Raw genomic sequence first — 19,612 nt, forward strand, 5'->3', positions numbered from 1 at the left:
CAATAGTTGCTAATTTATTTGCAGGTTCAATTCAGAGTTCTGACTTTTACCCTTAAAACCCTGTGTGGCTGTGGCTTCCAACTATCTCCTATCAAGATTTTTCAACTTGTGCATTCCTACAGGAGACTTTCCATCCAATGGGAGATTAAGGAATAATCACAGGCCTTTTCTGTAGTTGTCCCCGTGCTGTAGGACACCATGTCCCCTGAAATAGGGAATGTCAAAATCTCATTTTTCGCAAATCATTTAAGTTCTAGTGTTCTTTTGAGAATTTGGGGACTAGTCATATGCAGGCTGCCTTTTAAATAGTTTGTTCCTGTTTTCATTATACAGATTTCCTTATTTTTTGTAAAACCCTGGAGTTACATAGAAATGGACAGTGGAAAAAAAAGACAGTGAAAATGTAATGAATTAATCAAGCAATGTCAAGCATAAAGCTCCAATGTAAGAAGTACATCATCAAATAAAATGTAGCATATTTAATAAGGCTATTTGCGTCAAAAGAGAATTATTGAGTTAGATGCAAAACAATGGCATCTTGTAAGGCAACATACTTGAGTGTATGATATTGAGTATCCTAATCCATTGTCTTAATATTTTTACCTATACTAGCAATAATAGTACAAGCCCAGTAAATCTAAAAGTGTCTTATATACAAATGAAGCATTAGACTAGAAGTTACGGGACAGCATCATAGAAAATATCCTGCTGTAATAACCCTTGACCCTGTACACACAAACCAATTTTTTGGCATTCTTATTTCCCTTTTCAGTGCAAAAAGAAACTGTAGTACAAGTCTTATAAAAGCCTTAACAGAGTTTTAAAAAAACTTTAAAGTATAAAATTGCATGTCATATGTAATTTGAAGGAGGGGAAAAATCCAAATCTTGTCTCTATAACTATGCATGATATAGTCCTATTTGTTTTACATAATTACTACTGTACAAAAACATCAAATCTTTGGCCATTAAAAGTCTGTTTAAATCCTTCTGAAAAAAATGAGCAGAAGTCTAGGGTGCAAACAGTTTTTCCTCCAATTTCCCCAATACATTTGCATTAAATTTTAGATTCATTATCTTGAAGTTTAATTTTTGCTTCATGACTAACAATTAATTCAGCTTATACAAAAAATATTATGTAGAAATTACTGTAATTACTGTATGAATTTTTATCTCACACATTCTCATGTCATTATTCTTTTGAAGTGAATGAAAAACATATTCCTTTATGCTATATTTCTTTTCCAATTTGTTAGGAAAGCCAATTTTTTCCTATTCCTAAATAAAAATAGAGTGTTCATACAGTAATTCTTGTAAATCCCTGATATGGCAATTTATTACTCCCATCTACAACAACTCTGAAATCAAGATCTATGCAGATCTCCCAGTATTAAGGATTTAACATTCAGTCCTATAGTATGTTTGTGCAAAAGCTTTTCTAAAATCAGTGGGACTAAGTACCATATAAATATCTGTTTCAACTATTTCACTTTTCTAAAATCTTTACAATAACTCTTGATGCATATTCTTAACTATGACTATTTTTCAAATGGTTTGTTTTTAGAAATTATAAAAAATCCACATATTATTCAGAAAACACAAAAGGTTTATCTTTAAATCAAAGTTCTAATCATTTATCACATTAGATAAATGGCATTTGAAGGATGAATGCTATTTACACATTTTTATTAGATAATAAATGAGAAAATGTAATAGGCAATTTGCATTTCATAATCTGGTGCAGTTCAACTGAAGTGAAGGACTGTAGAAGATCTATTATATTATGAGAATGAATGCAGGATTAAAAACATGAGAGTTTTTTCTAATAATTTTAGTTTCCTGTTATATGTCCTAACCTTAACAATACAAGAATACCCAATTCAACCCAAAGATCATAAACATTTTAAATATTTCATTCACTTATGTCAGAGGTAACAATACAAAACTGTTGCGAAAATGGCATGCCTATTACTACTATTTTATTTGCCATTACAGATATATATAACTATATATCTGTAAAAACCAAGCACCATTCTACATTTAAATAACTTTTATATACAATACTAAAGTACTCCCAATGTAGTTTTTCAAAATAATAAAGGTTCCCATGCTACTGCATTTCCATCTTACCTCGTCTTCAAAACAAATGAAAAATAAAGGAAAATCTTGTTTGTACACCTGATCAGGTACAAGCCAGAAGCAGTATCAGCATTCATATCAGTAACTCCACAGTCAAGTATTTAATATATACATACATACACACATGCATGTGTGTTTGTATATTTATATATGCATTTGTGTGTGTATACATACAAATACACACATATATGCTCATCTATTCACAGAACCCCAAACATTGTTTTGAAAGTCTGATCAGGTATGACGTGGACAACGCCCAGAAGGCATCGGAATGCCTAGAATTCTATGTCTATCTTCATATTCATCAGTATCTGTCGAGTCTTCCTCCTCATCCATGGCACAATCATTGTGATTGGTTTCCTAAACACAGGAAAGGCAACATAATTTAGATTTTCAGTTTCTTTAAAGAATCACCTTAGGATTGATAATAATGACAATAATTATTATTAGTTTTGATGCCTTCAAGTCAATATTGACTCTTGGCAACTAACTACTTTTACTAGTTCCTTCAGTTTTCTTGGCAAGGTTTTTCAGAAGTTTCTTGCTATTGTTCCTTTCTTAGGGCTGAGAGTGAGTAACTGGTTCGTGATTCCCCAGCTGGCTTTGTGCCTAAGGTGAAATTAGAAGTCATGGTCTCCTGGTTTCTAACCTGATGCCTTCAACCATTTCACCAAACTAGCTTTCTAATACTTATATTACCATCTCAATAAAACACAATAACAGAATCACAACGAAGTTAATATATTAATATCTCATTTTTGCTTTTTGTGACATCCATATTCTTTTAACTTGTTTTCACAATTGGCTGGTTAAATATTTGACTAAATTCTCGCTACTGCCATATTCTATTTATCAAATAATAAATTTAAATGGAACATTTTAATAGATATCTCAAACAAACTGTAACTTACAAAACTTTTAATATATTAGAAATCACTACTCAGTTATGTACAGTATTTCTCAATTATGAAAAGTACCTAAATAATTGGGACTCAACATTCTGTTAAGTAGGCCATGCAGGTAAATAGAAAGCAAACATGAATTTTTAACAAAATAGGATATAAAACTGAATCTAAATCTAATATTCTGTTTCTTAATCAGCTATTTCAATTTTTGTAGAAGGTTCAATGAATAAAATATTTATAAACATCAATTTTTTATTAAAATACTGTATAGAATATTTTATTGTGTATTGGAATGCTTTTAAATGTTTTACGAATCTTAGTAATTTACAGAGAATGTTTATCAGGTTTTTTTTTAACAAAGCACATCAAGACAAGATCTGCTTCTTTTTTAGTTACACTACGTGTGTCAAACTCAATTGCATCATGTGAGGTATTGTGACATATTGCAATGATTTTTGCGTTTGTGCAACTGGGGTGGCATGGCCTGAGCATGATACATCCGACCCGCGGGCCACTAGTTTGACAAGTCTAATTTACACCATTATAGAATACCTAAATTAATACAATATAAATTACTGTTACTAAAAATGTAGTCCAAAACAATCCTGTCAAAAAATATTTCATTCTCAGCTACTAATGTAAGCATCATTGTAATTATATATTAATCATTTATCTAAAATTCATCTTGTTGGATTATACTTTTAAATGAAATTACATAGCCCTTATGGATTTTGGCAATAATTGTAATAGAGACTCCATTCTGCATATTTAACAGAATTCAATAGTAAATAATAGTTCAATTTGATTGTTGAACATCCAATTTGAAGTAGACTAGTTAGTTGTTAATTGATTCTGAAAGCTATGACTTGTACCTTATTATGACCATCCTATGATGGAACAGGGAAGCTGGAAGTAAGCTTAATGAAAGCAATGAGGAGTCTGTCCATAGAGGATGTTTCCTTGTTTGATAATTTTTATGCAAAAAGAATACTATTTTAAAAATACAACTCTACTAGTACTTCGGGACAGATATAAAAATTATTGCCTAAACCAAGTTGCTTCAACTTACCATACGTGCTATGGATACTTTGAATGTTGGGCAAACCATGTGAAATCTAGGAATGGTAACATTAAAAAATCTATCTTTGTAATATAGACAATGGAATGTATAGTATCCTTCCATATATCCTGATGTAGTAGCAAATGTAGTACAACTAGTATACTCATAGACTCGACCAGGACTAATTATTGGAAATTCTCCTGCAGAAATAAAATGATTAGAAAACTTTAGAATCAAGTACATGTAAATTAAAACCAAATTATATGTCAGAAGTAAATAATTATTTTAAAATGTGATTCAATAGTTTGTAACAAATAGTGGCTTGAAACAAATAAGATATCATGCATTTCTTATGGATCTCATTGTTGGTCTATGACAATCAGAATACTGAAATTTTAATTTAATGTGAACATGGATGTACAGGTCTTCATCTATTGTGAAATAAATTCTAGACTGAGCACAGCAGCTTGTGTTTTTTTCTTTAAAATAAACAGCCAATTTAATCAAACATCTTTATTATTTTTAGCAAATCAATCATTTCTTCATTTAATCAACATTTTGAAACCATATCCCTTTACCTACTACTCCAGGACCCTGGACCTCCTCCACATCACCTTTGGCATTTGTTATTCTCCAGTACCGGCTATCTAATTGACAAGCCTTCTCTGGAAGTGCATCTTTGGACATCTCAATTCTAATAAATTACACAAAACAGTTCTTTTAGAAATGTGTCATTTACACAGCATAGCACCATACATTGTCCAGAAATATTAATTTGTTTACTCTTGTAGAAATATTTTTCTAAAGGAAGCAGGATGTATGCTATATACATTACATATAAACTTCCTTTATTTTCTATTTGCACTTTTACGTGCTTTCTAACTGCTAGGTTGGCAGAAGCTGGGACAAGGAACAGGAACTCATTCCGTTATGCGGCACTAGGGATTCAAATAGCCGAACTGCTGACCTTTCTAATCGACAAGCTCAGCGTCTTAGTCACTGAGCCACCGCATCCCTATGATATTATATATAGAACCATATTACATAACCACATATTAAGATGCAATAAAAAGTTTTTTCCTGTGGAGCTAAATACATTTTGACTGTATTGGAAATACAAGTAAAGTGTTTTTAAAAAGTACAGGTAGTCCTTGACCACAATTGAGTCCAATATTTCTGTTGTTAAGTGAGACATTTGTTAAGTGAGTTTTGCCCCATATTACAACCTTTCTTGCCTCAGTTGTTAAATGAATCACTGAAATTGATAAGTTAGTAACCTGTTTGTTAAATGAATCTGGCTTCCCCATTGACTTTGCTTGTCAAAAGGTCGCAAAAAGTGATCACATGACACTGCAAATGTCATAAATGTGAGTCAGTTACCAAGTGTCCAAATTTTGTTTGTGTGACCATGCGGACGCTACAAATGTCATAACTGTGAAAAATGGTATAAGTTACTTTTCTTAGTGCCATTTTAACTTTGAACGGTCACTGAATGAACTGTTGCAAGTTGAGGACTATCTGTACACTAAGGAAACCAACCTGACACTTATGGAAACAACATGTGATTATTACAGGGGGAAAAAACTGAACTGGAATAGTTTTTAGACAAACTTCTGTGTTCTACATTGCAAAATAATCCAAAAATTTAGTTTGGGTTCTCAAGCGATAGAAATCAATATTTCCACATTTTTTCAATTATTCTTAAAACATTTTAAATATTTTTAAATGTTTTTAGTAATTAAACATATAGTTAACACATTGATTAATTCATTAACATGATTTTACTTATTTTACCTGATTCTGTAAGTGAAGAAGTAATGAGGCGGATGCACAGAGCTGAGTTCAGGTAGGAAAGATGTGGAAACTGAAACAGTAATATCTCCTGTTTTGGCTACACAATCCTTTTCATGAACGTATCTAGCAAATGAAAAAGTAAAATTTTCTTATCTGATATGTAAAGGAATAAATATTGAAAGATTAAAGCCAACATAAAACCAATGTTTCAAACAGTGCATTTTATACTTTATTCAAACCTGTATTAATACTTCTGCTATTTCTACTGAATTCACATCTAAATATGTAATGGATATTTCCTGACATCTACTTTTCATCATTACATTTCATCATTACAAATACTTATAAATAACCATATGATATTAGTTAAAACTAGGCCTGGAAATCCAAGTTTCCAAGAGCAGCTACATCTGCTATTCAAAGAGCCAAAAGCTATTCTAGAATCACCTAAACGTACAGCATGATACCTTGTCTGTACAATTTTGAAAACCCTGCATAATTAGTGAGGCTCCCAACCTAATGAGCAACAGCATCACAGCAATCACTTAATAACAAAAATAATTTTGTAATTAATGCCAACATTATATTCTCCCATTTCTAATGCTGGTAATTCATTCTCCAAAGGTCTTCTAGAAAGCCACGTTTTAAGAAATATCTAGAAAGTGATGAAAGTAGGAATCATTTTTGTTGGGATTTGGGGGGGGGGGGTGTAGGTTATTAATAGCAAGTTATTTCAGAGAAAAGAAGCTTCCACCAAGAACAACTGCCTCTGTCATAACCTTAGCATAACTTTTGTTTAGCACAAAACAATTCAGGTAGTCGTCAACTTATGACAGTTCATTTAGTGTCCATTCAAAGTTACAATAGCATTGAAAAAAGTGGCTTATGACCATTTTTACACTTCTAACCATTGCAGCATCCCAATGGTCACTTGATTTATATTCGGATGCTTGACAACTGACTCACATTTATGTCAGCTGCAGTGTCCCTGGGTCATGTGATTCCCTTTTGTGACTTTCTGACAAGCAAAGTCAATGGGGGAAACCAGATTCATTTAACCACCATATTATTAATTTAAAACTTGTTAGTGAGTGAAATTTGTTAAGTGAGTTTTACCCTTTTTTATGACTTTTCTTGTCACAAGTGTGACAAGTTAACTGCATGATCCAGTTAACAAATGTGACAAGAAAAAAGGGCAAAACTCACTTAGCAACATAAATGTTGGGCCCAATTGTGGTTGTACGTTGAGGACTATCTGTACATTAGGAAAATGTTTTTCCTAACAGCCTGCATTTTTATATTACAGATAAATAACAAATATTGCATTTAAAAATGTAATATTATTTAAAAAATGTTAGAATCATTTTCTAAAATGTAATAAAACATATTTCTCTCAATAGTTTTGTATATATTAATACTTTTTAGAAAACTATGAGGCTTGTTTCTGTACTGTGTAGTACAAAACCTTTGTTTCTCATTTATATATATTTACTACACCTAAATACTATCAATATTTGCATTTATACAAATTTCTGGTTTTTTTTCTTAATTACAATAAAATATAATATTGTATACTGTATTGTAACAGTATTGTACTGTAAGCAAAATTCATAATACCTGAAAATCTGGTCTCGGATGATTGGATAGCCACCTGTTATTACATTGTTAACATAGGTGGTGAACCAGTCCAAATAGGAATTACCTAGATGTTGAAGAAAAAAATCCAGTATCAATTGATTAGATCTTTAATAGAATCTATAAAAATTAAGTCTTCCTTGGAATAAATATATTGTCTCATTTGATGGACAACAAGGCAACTATAAACAAGCTAGGTATCTGATTAAGCTGATGCAATATTAATAATTTATGAACATAAACATCAGAGCGACACAGTAAAACTGAATAGCCCACCTTTTATGTAGAACTAGAATGTCACAGTAAAAGACATCACTGGGGTAGAAAGATGGATTGGAAATTAGTTTTCAAAGACTTATAATAACCTGGACAAAGGTTTAGAGTAGGGAAATACATGCTGCAAATAGTGGTTCCATAGAATTTATTTCTGGAAATTGTGCTTAAATAGCTGCCAATCAACTTTCTCCAATCAGATGAGTTTCAATTATGTTAGACTATAATCTCATCTGTAGTTGATTCAATAGTTGACTCACTTTATTTACTAGGAGAAAAGCTGCTGTAAAGACACATAGTAATAAATCAGATAGGTTGAGCATCTGTTGGAATAAGCATATGCATGTTCCTCATCATCCTAATTATCGTCTTCCCGTTATTCCTCTTGAAAATGTTTCTCCATTAGAGTTCCAAAGCATATTTACCTGTGATAAACATATCAATTGCAGATGGATTACGGGCCATTTGATCCTTCAAATAAAATGAAAAAGGTTATTTGTATCCTAAAATAAATATTTTTAAAAGGCAAGACTTATACTACATAAACAGCAATAGGATTTCTGTCCTTTTTATAGTTTTAGTTCTGTATACTCGCTCTTTCAAAAAAGTATGTTGTACAGGTGAAATTCGAAAAATTAGAATATCATGCAAAAGTTCATTTATTTCAGTAATGCAACTTAAAAGATGAAATATATGAGATAAGACTCATTACAAGCAATGCAAGATAGTTCAAGCCGTGATTTGTCATAATTGTGATGATTATGGCTTACAGATCATGAAAACCCCAAATCCACCATCTCTGAAAATTAGAATGTTACATGCAATCAATAAAACAAGGATTGTACATAGAACAATATCGGACTTCTGAAAAGTATAAGCACGCATATGTACTCAGTACTTGGTTTGGGCCCCTTTTGAAGCAAATACTGCCTCAATGTGGTGTGGCATGGAAGCTATCAGCCTGTGGCACTGCTGAGATGTTATGGAAGACCAGCTGCTTCAATAGCGGCCTTCATCTCTTCTGCATTGTTCAGTCTCATGTCTCTCATCTTTCTCTTGGCAATGCCCCATAGATTCTCTATGGGGTTCAGGTCAGGCGAGTTTGCTGCCAATCAAGCACAGTAATCCCATAGACATAGAGAGCAACTTTTGCCAAAAGCATCAAAAATTGGTTCAATGACCGTGGGATTACTGTCCTTGATTGGCCACTCCATTCTTCCTCTATACTCTGGGTCCTTGGTTTCCAAATGAGACGCAAAAGTTGCTCTCATCAGAAAAGAGAACTTTGGACCACTGAGCAACAGGACTTTGGACCACTGTGCTTTATTAAGACCAGGGTCAACGCAGCCGTCTACCAGGAGATTTTGGAGCACTTCATGCTTCCTTCTGCAGACGAGATTTATGGGGATGCTGACTTCATTTTCCAGCTGCCCACACTGCCAAAAGCACCAAAACCTGGGTCAATGACTATGGGATTACTGTGCTTGATTGGCCAGCAAACTCGCCTGACCTGAACCCCATAGAAAATCTATGGGGTATTGCCAAGAGAAAGATGAGAGACATGAGACCGAACAATGCAGAAGAGCTGAAGGCTGTTATTGAAGCATCCTGGTCTTCCACACCTCAGCAGTGCCACAGGCTGATAGCTTCCATGCCACACTGCATTGAGGCAGTAATTGCTGCAAAAGGGGCCCAAATCAAGTATTGAGTACATATGCGTGCTTATACTTTTCAGAGGTCCAATATTGTTCTATGTACAATCCTTGTTTTATTGATTGCATGTAATATTCTAATTTTCTGAGATGGTGGATTTGGGGTTTTCTTGATCTGTACGCCATAATCATCACAGTTATGACAAATCACGACTTGAACTATCTTGCTTTGCATGTAATGAGTCTTATCTCATATATTAGTTTCGCCTTTTAAGTTGCATTACTGAAATAAATGAACTTTTGCATGATATTCTAATTTTTCAAGTTTCACCTGTAGATTGTTTGCTACTAACATTTATAATAATTTAGCAAACTAAACAGGAAAATTTAATTTTGTTATATTATCAAGAATATAGTTTTAGAAATAACTAAAAATATATGAATTAAACCCTTTAAATTTGTAACTTTTAAAATATTGTTATTCTAGTTCTTTTTACAATATCCTAATTCTTTTTACAATATCCTGCTAAGATGCAGCCTATTACACGGATCTCAATCCTAAAACAAAGAAAAATAATATTTTTAGAATAAGCTACTGAGTTGTAATATTACTGTGTAAGTAACTTTACATCCAAGATTTATAGTTTAAACAACTGATGCAAAATTCAATTAATTGCAAAGGGGGAAAAAATTAAGACTTTAGTATTATATAGATGGAAAAGTTATGTTTGGGAAATGAAAGTTTTGGTTTCAGGAATTTTGAAAGAAAGGTATCTCCTTTTAGGGGAACTAAAAACACAATATACTGGCAAGCAGACCAGATGTGATTTTCACAATGTAAAAATTGTTACTGGAAATTTATCTTGAATATAAGAATATAAGAACTTGATAGATGATCATTTTTCTACCATTAAGCAAAATCCTGTGTTATCAGGGATATACGAACAATCTGATGCGAAAATGACAAATTGTTTTTTATATCTTAGCACAATAAAGAGATGCTACATTTGATTTTTATTGTATTGACAAGCAATGTACTACTATAGGTAAATCATGCCAATATTTATAAAAATCAGCGGAGCATTATCGTCTACAAATTTTTAAGTTATTCAGATAACCAAACATTTCCAAAAGTGTAAATGTTCTTAATAATATACAGCACTAAGTAAAAACTATAGCTATACCATTGCATTACGATTTGTTAGTCTATTTGAAATCACCATGCAATATTTTATTTCTGATTATTTCCTACTCACAGTTCTCATATAGCAGTTCCTCTGACTGTTGATCTTGATGCAAAGGGTTTTTTCCCCCAATAGCCTAATTAATTTTCACTTTTCTGACAGCAGTTAAGAGCCCTTGCTATCCTCTCAAACCTGTTTCCTCTCCACCAGTTAAAACTTCTAAACATTCATGTGACCTTTTGCCACTGATGGAAAGGGGGAAGGGGGGATCAGATAAAAAAGGTGCTGACTTTAAATATTCTACACAAACAGTCAAATTATGCCCATGGTTATGTATCAGTTTCATGAAGTGTGTGAGCAATGTTCTGCTGCTAAAAATACTTTTATAAATCTTTCTTACTGGACATTGGTAGAAGATTTCATACTTATTGCGACCCTCCACGCTCTCCAGAGCCATATATTGACTCAATCCAGTGTGAATGCAAAACGTTAAGGGAAGGCATTGCTTCAGTCCTAGTCGCTGCTGAAAACCCCCAGCTGCTGTGTCAATGTCCAATAAATCTTCAGAGCGATAGTGATTGGAGAGTGCCATGCTTCCCATCAATCTTTGTATAAAAAAAAGTTTTAAAATATGCTTAAGAACAGTAACGTAATTTTTTAATTCTTATGCATAACATTAATTCTAAATAGCAATTACAATAAATTTTAATCTCTCACCCTGGGACAACCAGCTTCTGTCCATTATGGATTCGAAATGAACATCGATAATCATCAGGTAATTTGCAACCAATCTGTGCCTCCACTGCATCCAGATCATCTTCCTGAACACACTCTGTTATATTAAAAAGTTACAAGTTTTCACTCACGATTTCACACAATATAAACAAGGAACAACCTAAGACCTAATGCTAAACTGCTCAGCAAGTCCCACGGAAGTTAGCAACTCCGATAATTATGTTAGGTTCATCTTCAGAATATAAACAGGGCACTTTGTAACCTGTGGAACATAAAAAGAGCATCTCTATTGAAAATTTTAAATTAAAGGCTACTTGAGTGAGGCACACTTGGAAGTTTCTAAGTCTATCTCTGTGTTCATGTGCATGCACTGCAACTTTCCTTTACACTGAAAGACTTGCATTAATGATTTGAAGAGAAGCGTTTCATTTGTGCTCCTTAACTCAGTAGAGCATCTCTTTGGAATGCTTGGCACATTCCTATAAACCAGAAATAAATAAAAAATTTATTTCCAAAAAAACTCCATGTAGTTCTTGGTGTATGATGGCAATTGTGATTGGGATTTCTGTCACTATGTGATATAATAAAATACAATGTCACATGACCACATAGCTTAACAGCAGCAATCTTGGCATTCCTGACTCCTGTTGTAATTTATATAATTACAACATTTGCTAATAATTGTTATTGAGTTTCTTATATATAAAATGGCAAAGTTAAATTCAAAATCTGGAAAGAAAAATCAAGATACAAAACTTTTCAAAATGTCAAGAATATATTAAAAATACCTTTCAAAGAACTAATCATCCGAGGACAGTGCTGCAACAAATATTTTTCCAAATCATCCCAGGCTTTTTTAAGTGTAGCATAATAGTGAATATATGTCCCCAAATCAGCATACATATCTATGAAAATTGCTTTCCAGCTCTTAGTTCTTCGAGACTTCTCAGCTCTAAAAAAATGAAATATATACATACATTTTAAAAGCAGCAAATGGTAATATAAATGCCACATTTATACATTATGTACATTGACACTGAAGATAAGATTAGAAAAGCAACTGAAATTTCTTTTAATCTGACCCTGAAAGTTATTGCTTGCTAAATGTGTTGAAGTTAAAACTTTCTATACTCCATTAATTAAAGCAAGGTAGTTTACAAAGATAGTGAGATCAGCCCAGATCTATTGACTACTGAATCACCTGATCCGATGATCTACTCTAACAAATTTAAACTATTCTAGTATACCTGCAGAAGAACCAATTAAGGTTTTAGAAACTATTCCTGAAGAATACATTTGATCATGTCAAATTAATTTTTAGAAGCATTTCCAGTTAACTGAAAATGAACAAAACCTCAACTCTTAATTCAATATTTTAAAATATCATACTGTCTCCACTTATTTATCCTCTTACAACTCATACTGAGCTTACGAAATTAATATATTAATATATCAAATAAAGCAAAAACTCTATGCAATCTACAAATGATTACTTAGTACATAAGTATAAATATAAATGTATACAGATATTTAGAAATAATTACTCATATTTCAAATAAAAATAGCAAATAACTCAGATGGTTACACCTAGAGGCAGTTTCAAAGTCTTGTTTTTCCATATTACAGTTATTAATTTGGATTGGATAAAAATTATGACATTTTTATTTTATGAAAAATCAAATATCCATACTTACTCAGAAAGAAGCCAGTATTTCTTACAATGCCTCTTCCATAATGGATCATGGACTGAAAGTTGATTTAATCTACGACTTACAAAACAGCAACTGCAACAAAGAGGTACCAGATTAAATGTAATGCTAATGCTAAGGTAATTTTTATTGTACAGAATGAAGCTGAAAAACTCCCAGGTTTGAAATTAAAATTGCTTTATGCATACCTTTAATACTCTGTTTTTAAATTATCACACATTACTTATTTAGAAGCAGAAGTTCTAGATATATATTTATTTGATCATTTAGTTTCTTTTTCTGAAGCTTTCAGAATTCAATATTTAAAGAAATTGCCCGCACTGATCTGGAAAGATGGAATTAATGACAAGGAGACATGAGAGTCAATAAAAAAGAAAGAAAATGTTCCTACTACCTGAAATTTATCATTTCCTTAGCTTTCATGCAATAATGCAAACATATTACCCTTACAATTATACAATAATACAATAGCAGAGTTGGAAGGGACTTCGCAGGTCTTCTAGTCCAACTCCCTGCCTAGGCAGGAAACCCTATACCAGCGATGGCAAACCTTTTTTGGCTTGCGTGCCATAAGGGGGGGAGCGCAGGGGGGTCGTGCGTGGGTGTGCCACACCCATAATGCAACGTGTGACCCCCCCAGTGCGCTTGCATACAAGAGAGGCGCTCCCCCCATTTTTCCATGCTTTTTTTGCCCTCCCCAGGCTCCAGAAGCTTTATAGGAGCCTGGGGAGGGCAAAAAGAGCCTTCCCCACCCCCCCAGAGGCCCTCCGGAGGCTTCAGAGACCTTCCCTGAAGCCTCCAAAGGGCAAAGAACGACCCTACAAGCCAACCGGAAGTGACTTTTGGTTTGCTTGTAGGGTGGTTTTTAGTCCTCTGGAGGCTTCAGTGAAGCCTCCTGAAGGTCCCTGAAGCCTCCAGAGGGCTTAAAATGATCCTCCACTTCCGGTTTACTCGTAGGATCTTTTTTAGTCCTGAAGGTCCCTGAAGCCTCCGGAGAGCTTAAGACCCTACGAGCAAACCGGAAGTCCGTTCCCAAACTTCCTGTTTGCCCATAGGGCTGGTTTTTTGCGCTCCAGAGGCTTCAGGGAAACCTAAAACCTCTGGAGGGTGTCCGGGCGGGGGCTCTTTTCTCCCTTCCCAGACTCCTATAAAGCCTCTGGAGCCTGGGGAGGGTGAAAAATGGCTTTAAAAAAGGCTGAATTCAGCTGGCCAGTGCACGCGTGCCCACTGGCCAGCTGACAGGGCAACGCCTCACGTGCCCTGACAAATGACTCCGCATGTTCCCTGTGGCCCACATATCATAGGTTCACTATCCTGGCCCTATACTGTTCCAGACAAATGGCTATCCAACATCTTCTTAAAGACTTCCAGTGTTGGGGCATTCACAACAACTGGAGGCAAGCTGTTCCACTGATTAATTGTTTTGTCAGGAAATTTCTCCTTAGTTCTAAGTTGCTTCTCTCTTGATTAGTTTCCACCCATTGCTTCTTGTTCTACACTCAGGTGCCTTGGAAAATAGTTTGACTCCCTCTTCTTTGTGGCAACCCCTGAGATATTGGAACACTGCTATCATGTCTCCCCTAGTCCTTCTTTTCATTAAACTAGACATCCCCAGTTCCTGCAACCGTTCTTCATGTTTTAGTCTCCAGTCCCCTCATCATTTTTGTTGCTCTTTTCTGCTCTCTTTCTAGAGTCTCCACATCTTTTCTACATCTAATTAACCCTTAGTTAATTTCCATTTATAATTTTGAAAGTCAAACTCAACATTTGATATAAAATTCTGCCAGCACATCGAAAAGTGTACCCTCAAGGAACAATCAGTTTGGTGGTGCCATTAATAGTTAAAAATAATGGAGTACCATTGCAATTTGTACCAGGCGGTGATTCTGCTGGCTTTTTTGGAAAACCATTAAGAGCTAACTATTTTCTGGCATAGTGAGTTGGTATGCTAAGAGAATCTATGACATTCTTATTGACTGGTTTCCTCAGTTGCCAGTTTGATATTCTTTTATTTTGTCCTTATTTTACCTTGTTATGCTTTTGTATTTTTAACATTTGATGGCCAGAGTCATATTTTATAGTTCTTCCATTCACGAATGTTTTAAAACATATTTATTTCTCTTTCAGTTTTAGAATAAGATTATCTATTACAGTGTTTTTCAACCTTTTTTGTGCAAAGGCACACTTTTTTCATGAAAAAAATCACGAGGCACACCACCATTAGAAAATGTTAAAAAAATTTAACTCTGTGCCTGTATTGACTATATATAAAGTAATTTTCCCACGGCACACCTTACACTATGTCACGGCACACTAGTGTGCCACGGCACAGTGGTTGAAAAACACTGATCTATTATAGCCAAGTGAGGTCACATAACTACAATGTATAGTTAAATAATGACAGATATTGCTGGCAGATTAGCTCACAGCAACTAATCAAAAGTTTTGAAGAGATTGACAAAACAAAATCTGATGAAATATCAAAACATTTACCCTATAATTTTAATCAGATGGTCATTATGCAATTCACTGTTATTTAGTGGCCAACTTAACCACTGAGGTTAACTTTCAATTTCATGTGATGTCGCTTTCCTGACAAACACTAGACACTAACTGTCTATGGAGATTTTCAGTCATCCAGGTCATGGTTATCCCAAAGGTGCTTTTTCAAGAGGCAACTGGACTTTCTGGTTTTTCTTTGAAGATGTTTTGCATCTCATTCAAGAAAGTCCAGTTGCCTCTTGAAAAAGCACCTTTGAGACTAGAGGCTCATTTTTATTTTCACTAGATGTTTCCATGTTATTTTGGAGGAGGGAAGCAATCTCACAGAAGAAAAAATATTTGAAAGGTTAAGTAGCCCCTTCTTTCTCCAATCTACTGTAGGAGCTGATATATTTTCCATTACAAAAGGTGGGTCATTTAAAATCATCAACAGAAAATTACATAAGGACACTGGTAGTAAAACAATTCTGAGTCAATTCAACCCCCTCCTACAGTGGGAATAATCAGCCCCCACACTAATAATTCTACTAATTGTGTTTTCTCTTTCTCAGCAAAGCCTTAAATACCGTATCACAAGGGCAAGGCCCGTTTTAACGCAGTGAATAATGCAAGCACCTGTTGATACATGCAAGCCTGATGAAAGAAACCTGTCCATCAGCACATGGGGGGGTGCTTGAAAGGTTCTTCGATGCCCTGGCAAGGAAAAGCCTTCAGCTCTGCAGCCCACAACATCGGAAAGGAATGTTTTCCCCACACATCGAGGCCTCTGCCCAGCTTCCTGCCCCACGGAAAATCCATTTGCCCCCGTTGACTCGACCTCAAGGAAACCTCATCCTTCTTTCGTCAGCAATCCCCATTCCCAGCCTGCTCGGAAACCCTCGAGACACCCCTCCCTCCCTAAGTCAAGCCTTCCAATCCCCTTGGGGTGGGGGAGATCGAAGCCACCGAGCTGACTATTTCTCCCCCCCACACACACACACCTGCCGTCGCCTCTGCTAAGAGGACACCGCCGCCCTTCGCCTCCCTTCTTTCCCAATGGCTAGCGCTGCAGGGGAAAGTAAGGGGCGGGTCAGTTATGCCACCGGCTCGGCCTCAGCTTCTCCACTCCCCCTCCCCCGTTCCCGGCGGTGCCCCCACCTCATGAGGTCTTTGTAATCCAGGAAGCTTAGGATGAGTAAGAGCGGGTCAGTGGGCAATTGCTCCAGGCTGAGGGTCGGCAAGTCCTGCTCAGCGACGGCCGCCATCTTGACGCTTGCCCTGCTGGCTCTTTGCTCCCGGCCCGAGGCTCCGCCCCTTTTACTTACTTCGCTCGGATTGAGCCGCGCGGAAGGAAGCCCGCCTACAGCCTGTTACCTGCGCGCAGTAGGCGCGTGCTTCTTCGCTCCTCACGCGGGTTTGTTATCAAAACAAGCGGGGAGGGGTGGGAGGGAGTCGCGCGCCAAAAGATCTGCCCCGAAAGGAAGGAGGCCGTTTTGTCGGGCGGTGCTGAGAGGCCCTGACCTGCCTGAAAGTGCACCTTCTCCCCCCCACCCCTTATCAGGAATGAACAGTTTGCTAGCAATTTTTTTTATCTTACTAAGGCTTGGGTCCCTCTATTAAGGGCGGCGCCCCAGACTAAAATTGAAGCTAAGTTTGTCCTTCGCGTTCAGCTGGGCTTTGCATAACCTCTACAAAAGCTCTCTTGTTTTGTATGAAGTTAGCGCCTACCCCTCTCCTAGCAAAATGAAATATTTTAGGAAATATTAAAAGGACAGAATATTTCCCTTAAAAGGGAGGCAGAAACTCGGGGGGGGGGGCACCTTTGTCACTGGGCCGTAAAGGCCCGAGTCAAGTCTATTGTACATAACAATGATCTATTTCAGAGGTCTTCAAACTTGAACAGAATTCTGGGAGTTGAAGTCCACAAGTCTTAAAGTTGCCAAGTTTGGGGGCTCCGATCTACCTACTTAAGGGAGAGCCATAATAAGAATCCCAAAGTCTTTTCATTACATCATCACCTAGCAAAAGCTCAACCAAGCTTTGGACTCAAAAGACAGCCTACAAACCTAACTATGACCCCTGCCCCCTGGGAGTCTGATCATCAAACAGTGCATTTCTTGCACAGGAATGGGAAGCAGGGCCCAGATGGTGCATAAAACCAGGGCACTCTCAGCATCTCTTCCCTTTTTCCCCAGCAACTCAAACCATATGATCCTGTCCGCCATTAAACCATCTTCTAAGCAGCCTTCATGTTTCCAGTGTCTTCACCACTTGGAACTGAACCCCGATTGGACATTTCTTCCAACAATTTTCTATAATTTGACACTAAGCTGCAAGTAAGTAGGTCTTGATGTCGTCTTAAAGCAGTGGTTCTCAACTGTGGGTCGGGACCCCTTTGGGGGTCGAACGACCCTTTCACAGGGGTCGCCTAAGACCATCGGAAAACACATATTTTTGAAAAAATACAGAAAGCGTATAATAATTTTATGGTTGGGGGGTCACCACAACATGAGGAACTGTATTAAAGAGTCGTGGCATTAAGAAGGTTGAGACCCACTGTCTTAAAGAATAAACAGTTGGGTGCAGTCCCAAATGTGCTTTTACAGGAGTCAACTGGACTTTCTTGTTTTTTCTTTGAAAACATTTCTCATCCAAGAAGCTTCTTCAGCTCTGACAAGATAGTGGAGAATGGAAGGATTTATATTCCTTGAAGACAACTGATCATTTGCGTTGAAGCACTTGGAGGTTTATCTGTGTCCTCAGGATTACCTGAGTAGTGCTCCTGGTTCCTGTAGTCTGCAAATTTTTCTCTGGAAATCCATTCCTACTCCCACATTATCCAAACATCATTGGATTGATTTCCAGTCTTACTCCTGAGGAAGTGGACAAGGCCATCGGAGCAGTGAGTGCCTCCACATGTGTACTGGACCCGTGTCCCTCTTGGCTGGTCGCGAACAGCAGGGAGGTGACACGGGGCTGGATCCAGGCGATAGTGACCGCGTCTCTCCAGGAAGAGTCCTTTCCCCCCCTTTAAAGGAGGCAGTGGTGAGACCCCTACTGAAGAGACCGTCCTTGGATCCAGCCGTTTTAAATAACTACCGTCCAGTCTCCAACCTCCCCTTTGTTGGGAAGGTTGTTGAGAAAGTGGTGGCCTCTCAGCTCTGGCGGTCCTTGGAAGAAGCCGATTATCTAGACGCCTTCCAATCTGGTTTCAGGCCTGGCTACAGCACGGAAACTGCTTTGGTCGCACTGATGGATGATCTCTGGAGAGCCAGAGACGGGGGCCATGCCTCCATTCTGGTGTTCCTGGACCTCTCAGCGGCCTTCGATACCATCGACCATGGTATCCTTCTGCGGCAGTTGCGAGAGGTGGGGGTTGGAGGACAGAGGTCAACCCTTAAGGGACCCTTAGGCCCCTTAACTATGGGGTGCCGCAGGGGTCGGTCCTGTCCCCCCTCCTGTTTAACATTTACATGAAGCCGCTGGGAGAGATCATCCGACAGCACGGGATAAAATACCACCAGTATGCGGACGATACTCAATTGTATCTGTCCGCCCCGTGCCAGCTCAGTGAAGCAGTTGACGTGATGTGTCAGTGCCTGGAGGATGTGAGGGTCTGGATGGGGGTTAACAAGCTGGCTCTCGATCTTGACAAGACTGAGTGGCTTGTGTTTTTTCCTCCCACAAATTGGCAAGGTATTCCATCTCTGAGGCTGGGGGGTGAAATTATACACCCCTCACACGGGGTTCGCAATTTGGGAGTCCTCCTGGACCCACAGCTGACCTTAGATCACCATTTGTCGGCTGTGACCCGGGGCGCATTTGCCCAGGTTCGCCTGGTGCACCAATTGCGTCCCTACCTGAACCGGGAGGATCTTACAACAGTCACTCATGCCCTTGTGACCTCAAGACTGGACTACTGCAATGCGCTCTACATGGGGCAGCCCTTGAAGAGTGTCCGGAGACTTCAGCTGGTCCAGAATGCAGCCGCGTGAGCGATTGTGGGTGCACCACGGTACACCCACGTTACGTCTATCCTCCATGAG

At 37.2% G+C, this 19,612-nt stretch overlaps 1 protein-coding gene across 1 annotated transcript; it reads right to left on the reverse strand.

Annotated features, from left to right (window-relative positions):
* Window positions 1-464: 464 nt before the first annotated feature.
* On the reverse strand, window positions 465-16,880 carry FBXO3 (F-box protein 3). Its single transcript, XM_087719568.1, has 11 exons — window positions 16,725-16,880; window positions 13,071-13,160; window positions 12,165-12,328; window positions 11,359-11,473; window positions 11,042-11,246; window positions 8,231-8,276; window positions 7,515-7,599; window positions 5,898-6,020; window positions 4,682-4,797; window positions 4,113-4,303; window positions 465-2,498 (listed from the first exon to the last, which is right to left on the reverse strand). Exons 1-11 carry the CDS (start codon window positions 16,829-16,831, stop codon window positions 2,373-2,375), a joined length of 1,368 nt encoding a protein of 455 aa, XP_087575694.1. The 5' UTR covers window positions 16,832-16,880; the 3' UTR covers window positions 465-2,372.
* Window positions 16,881-19,612: the final 2,732 nt, after the last annotated feature.

Source organism: Thamnophis sirtalis, unplaced genomic scaffold, assembly GCF_051295495.1.
Source record: "Thamnophis sirtalis isolate CommonGarterSnake01/CBP01778 unplaced genomic scaffold, rThaSir2_p1.2 scaffold_1, whole genome shotgun sequence".
Lineage (NCBI taxonomy): Eukaryota > Metazoa > Chordata > Lepidosauria > Squamata > Natricidae > Thamnophis > Thamnophis sirtalis.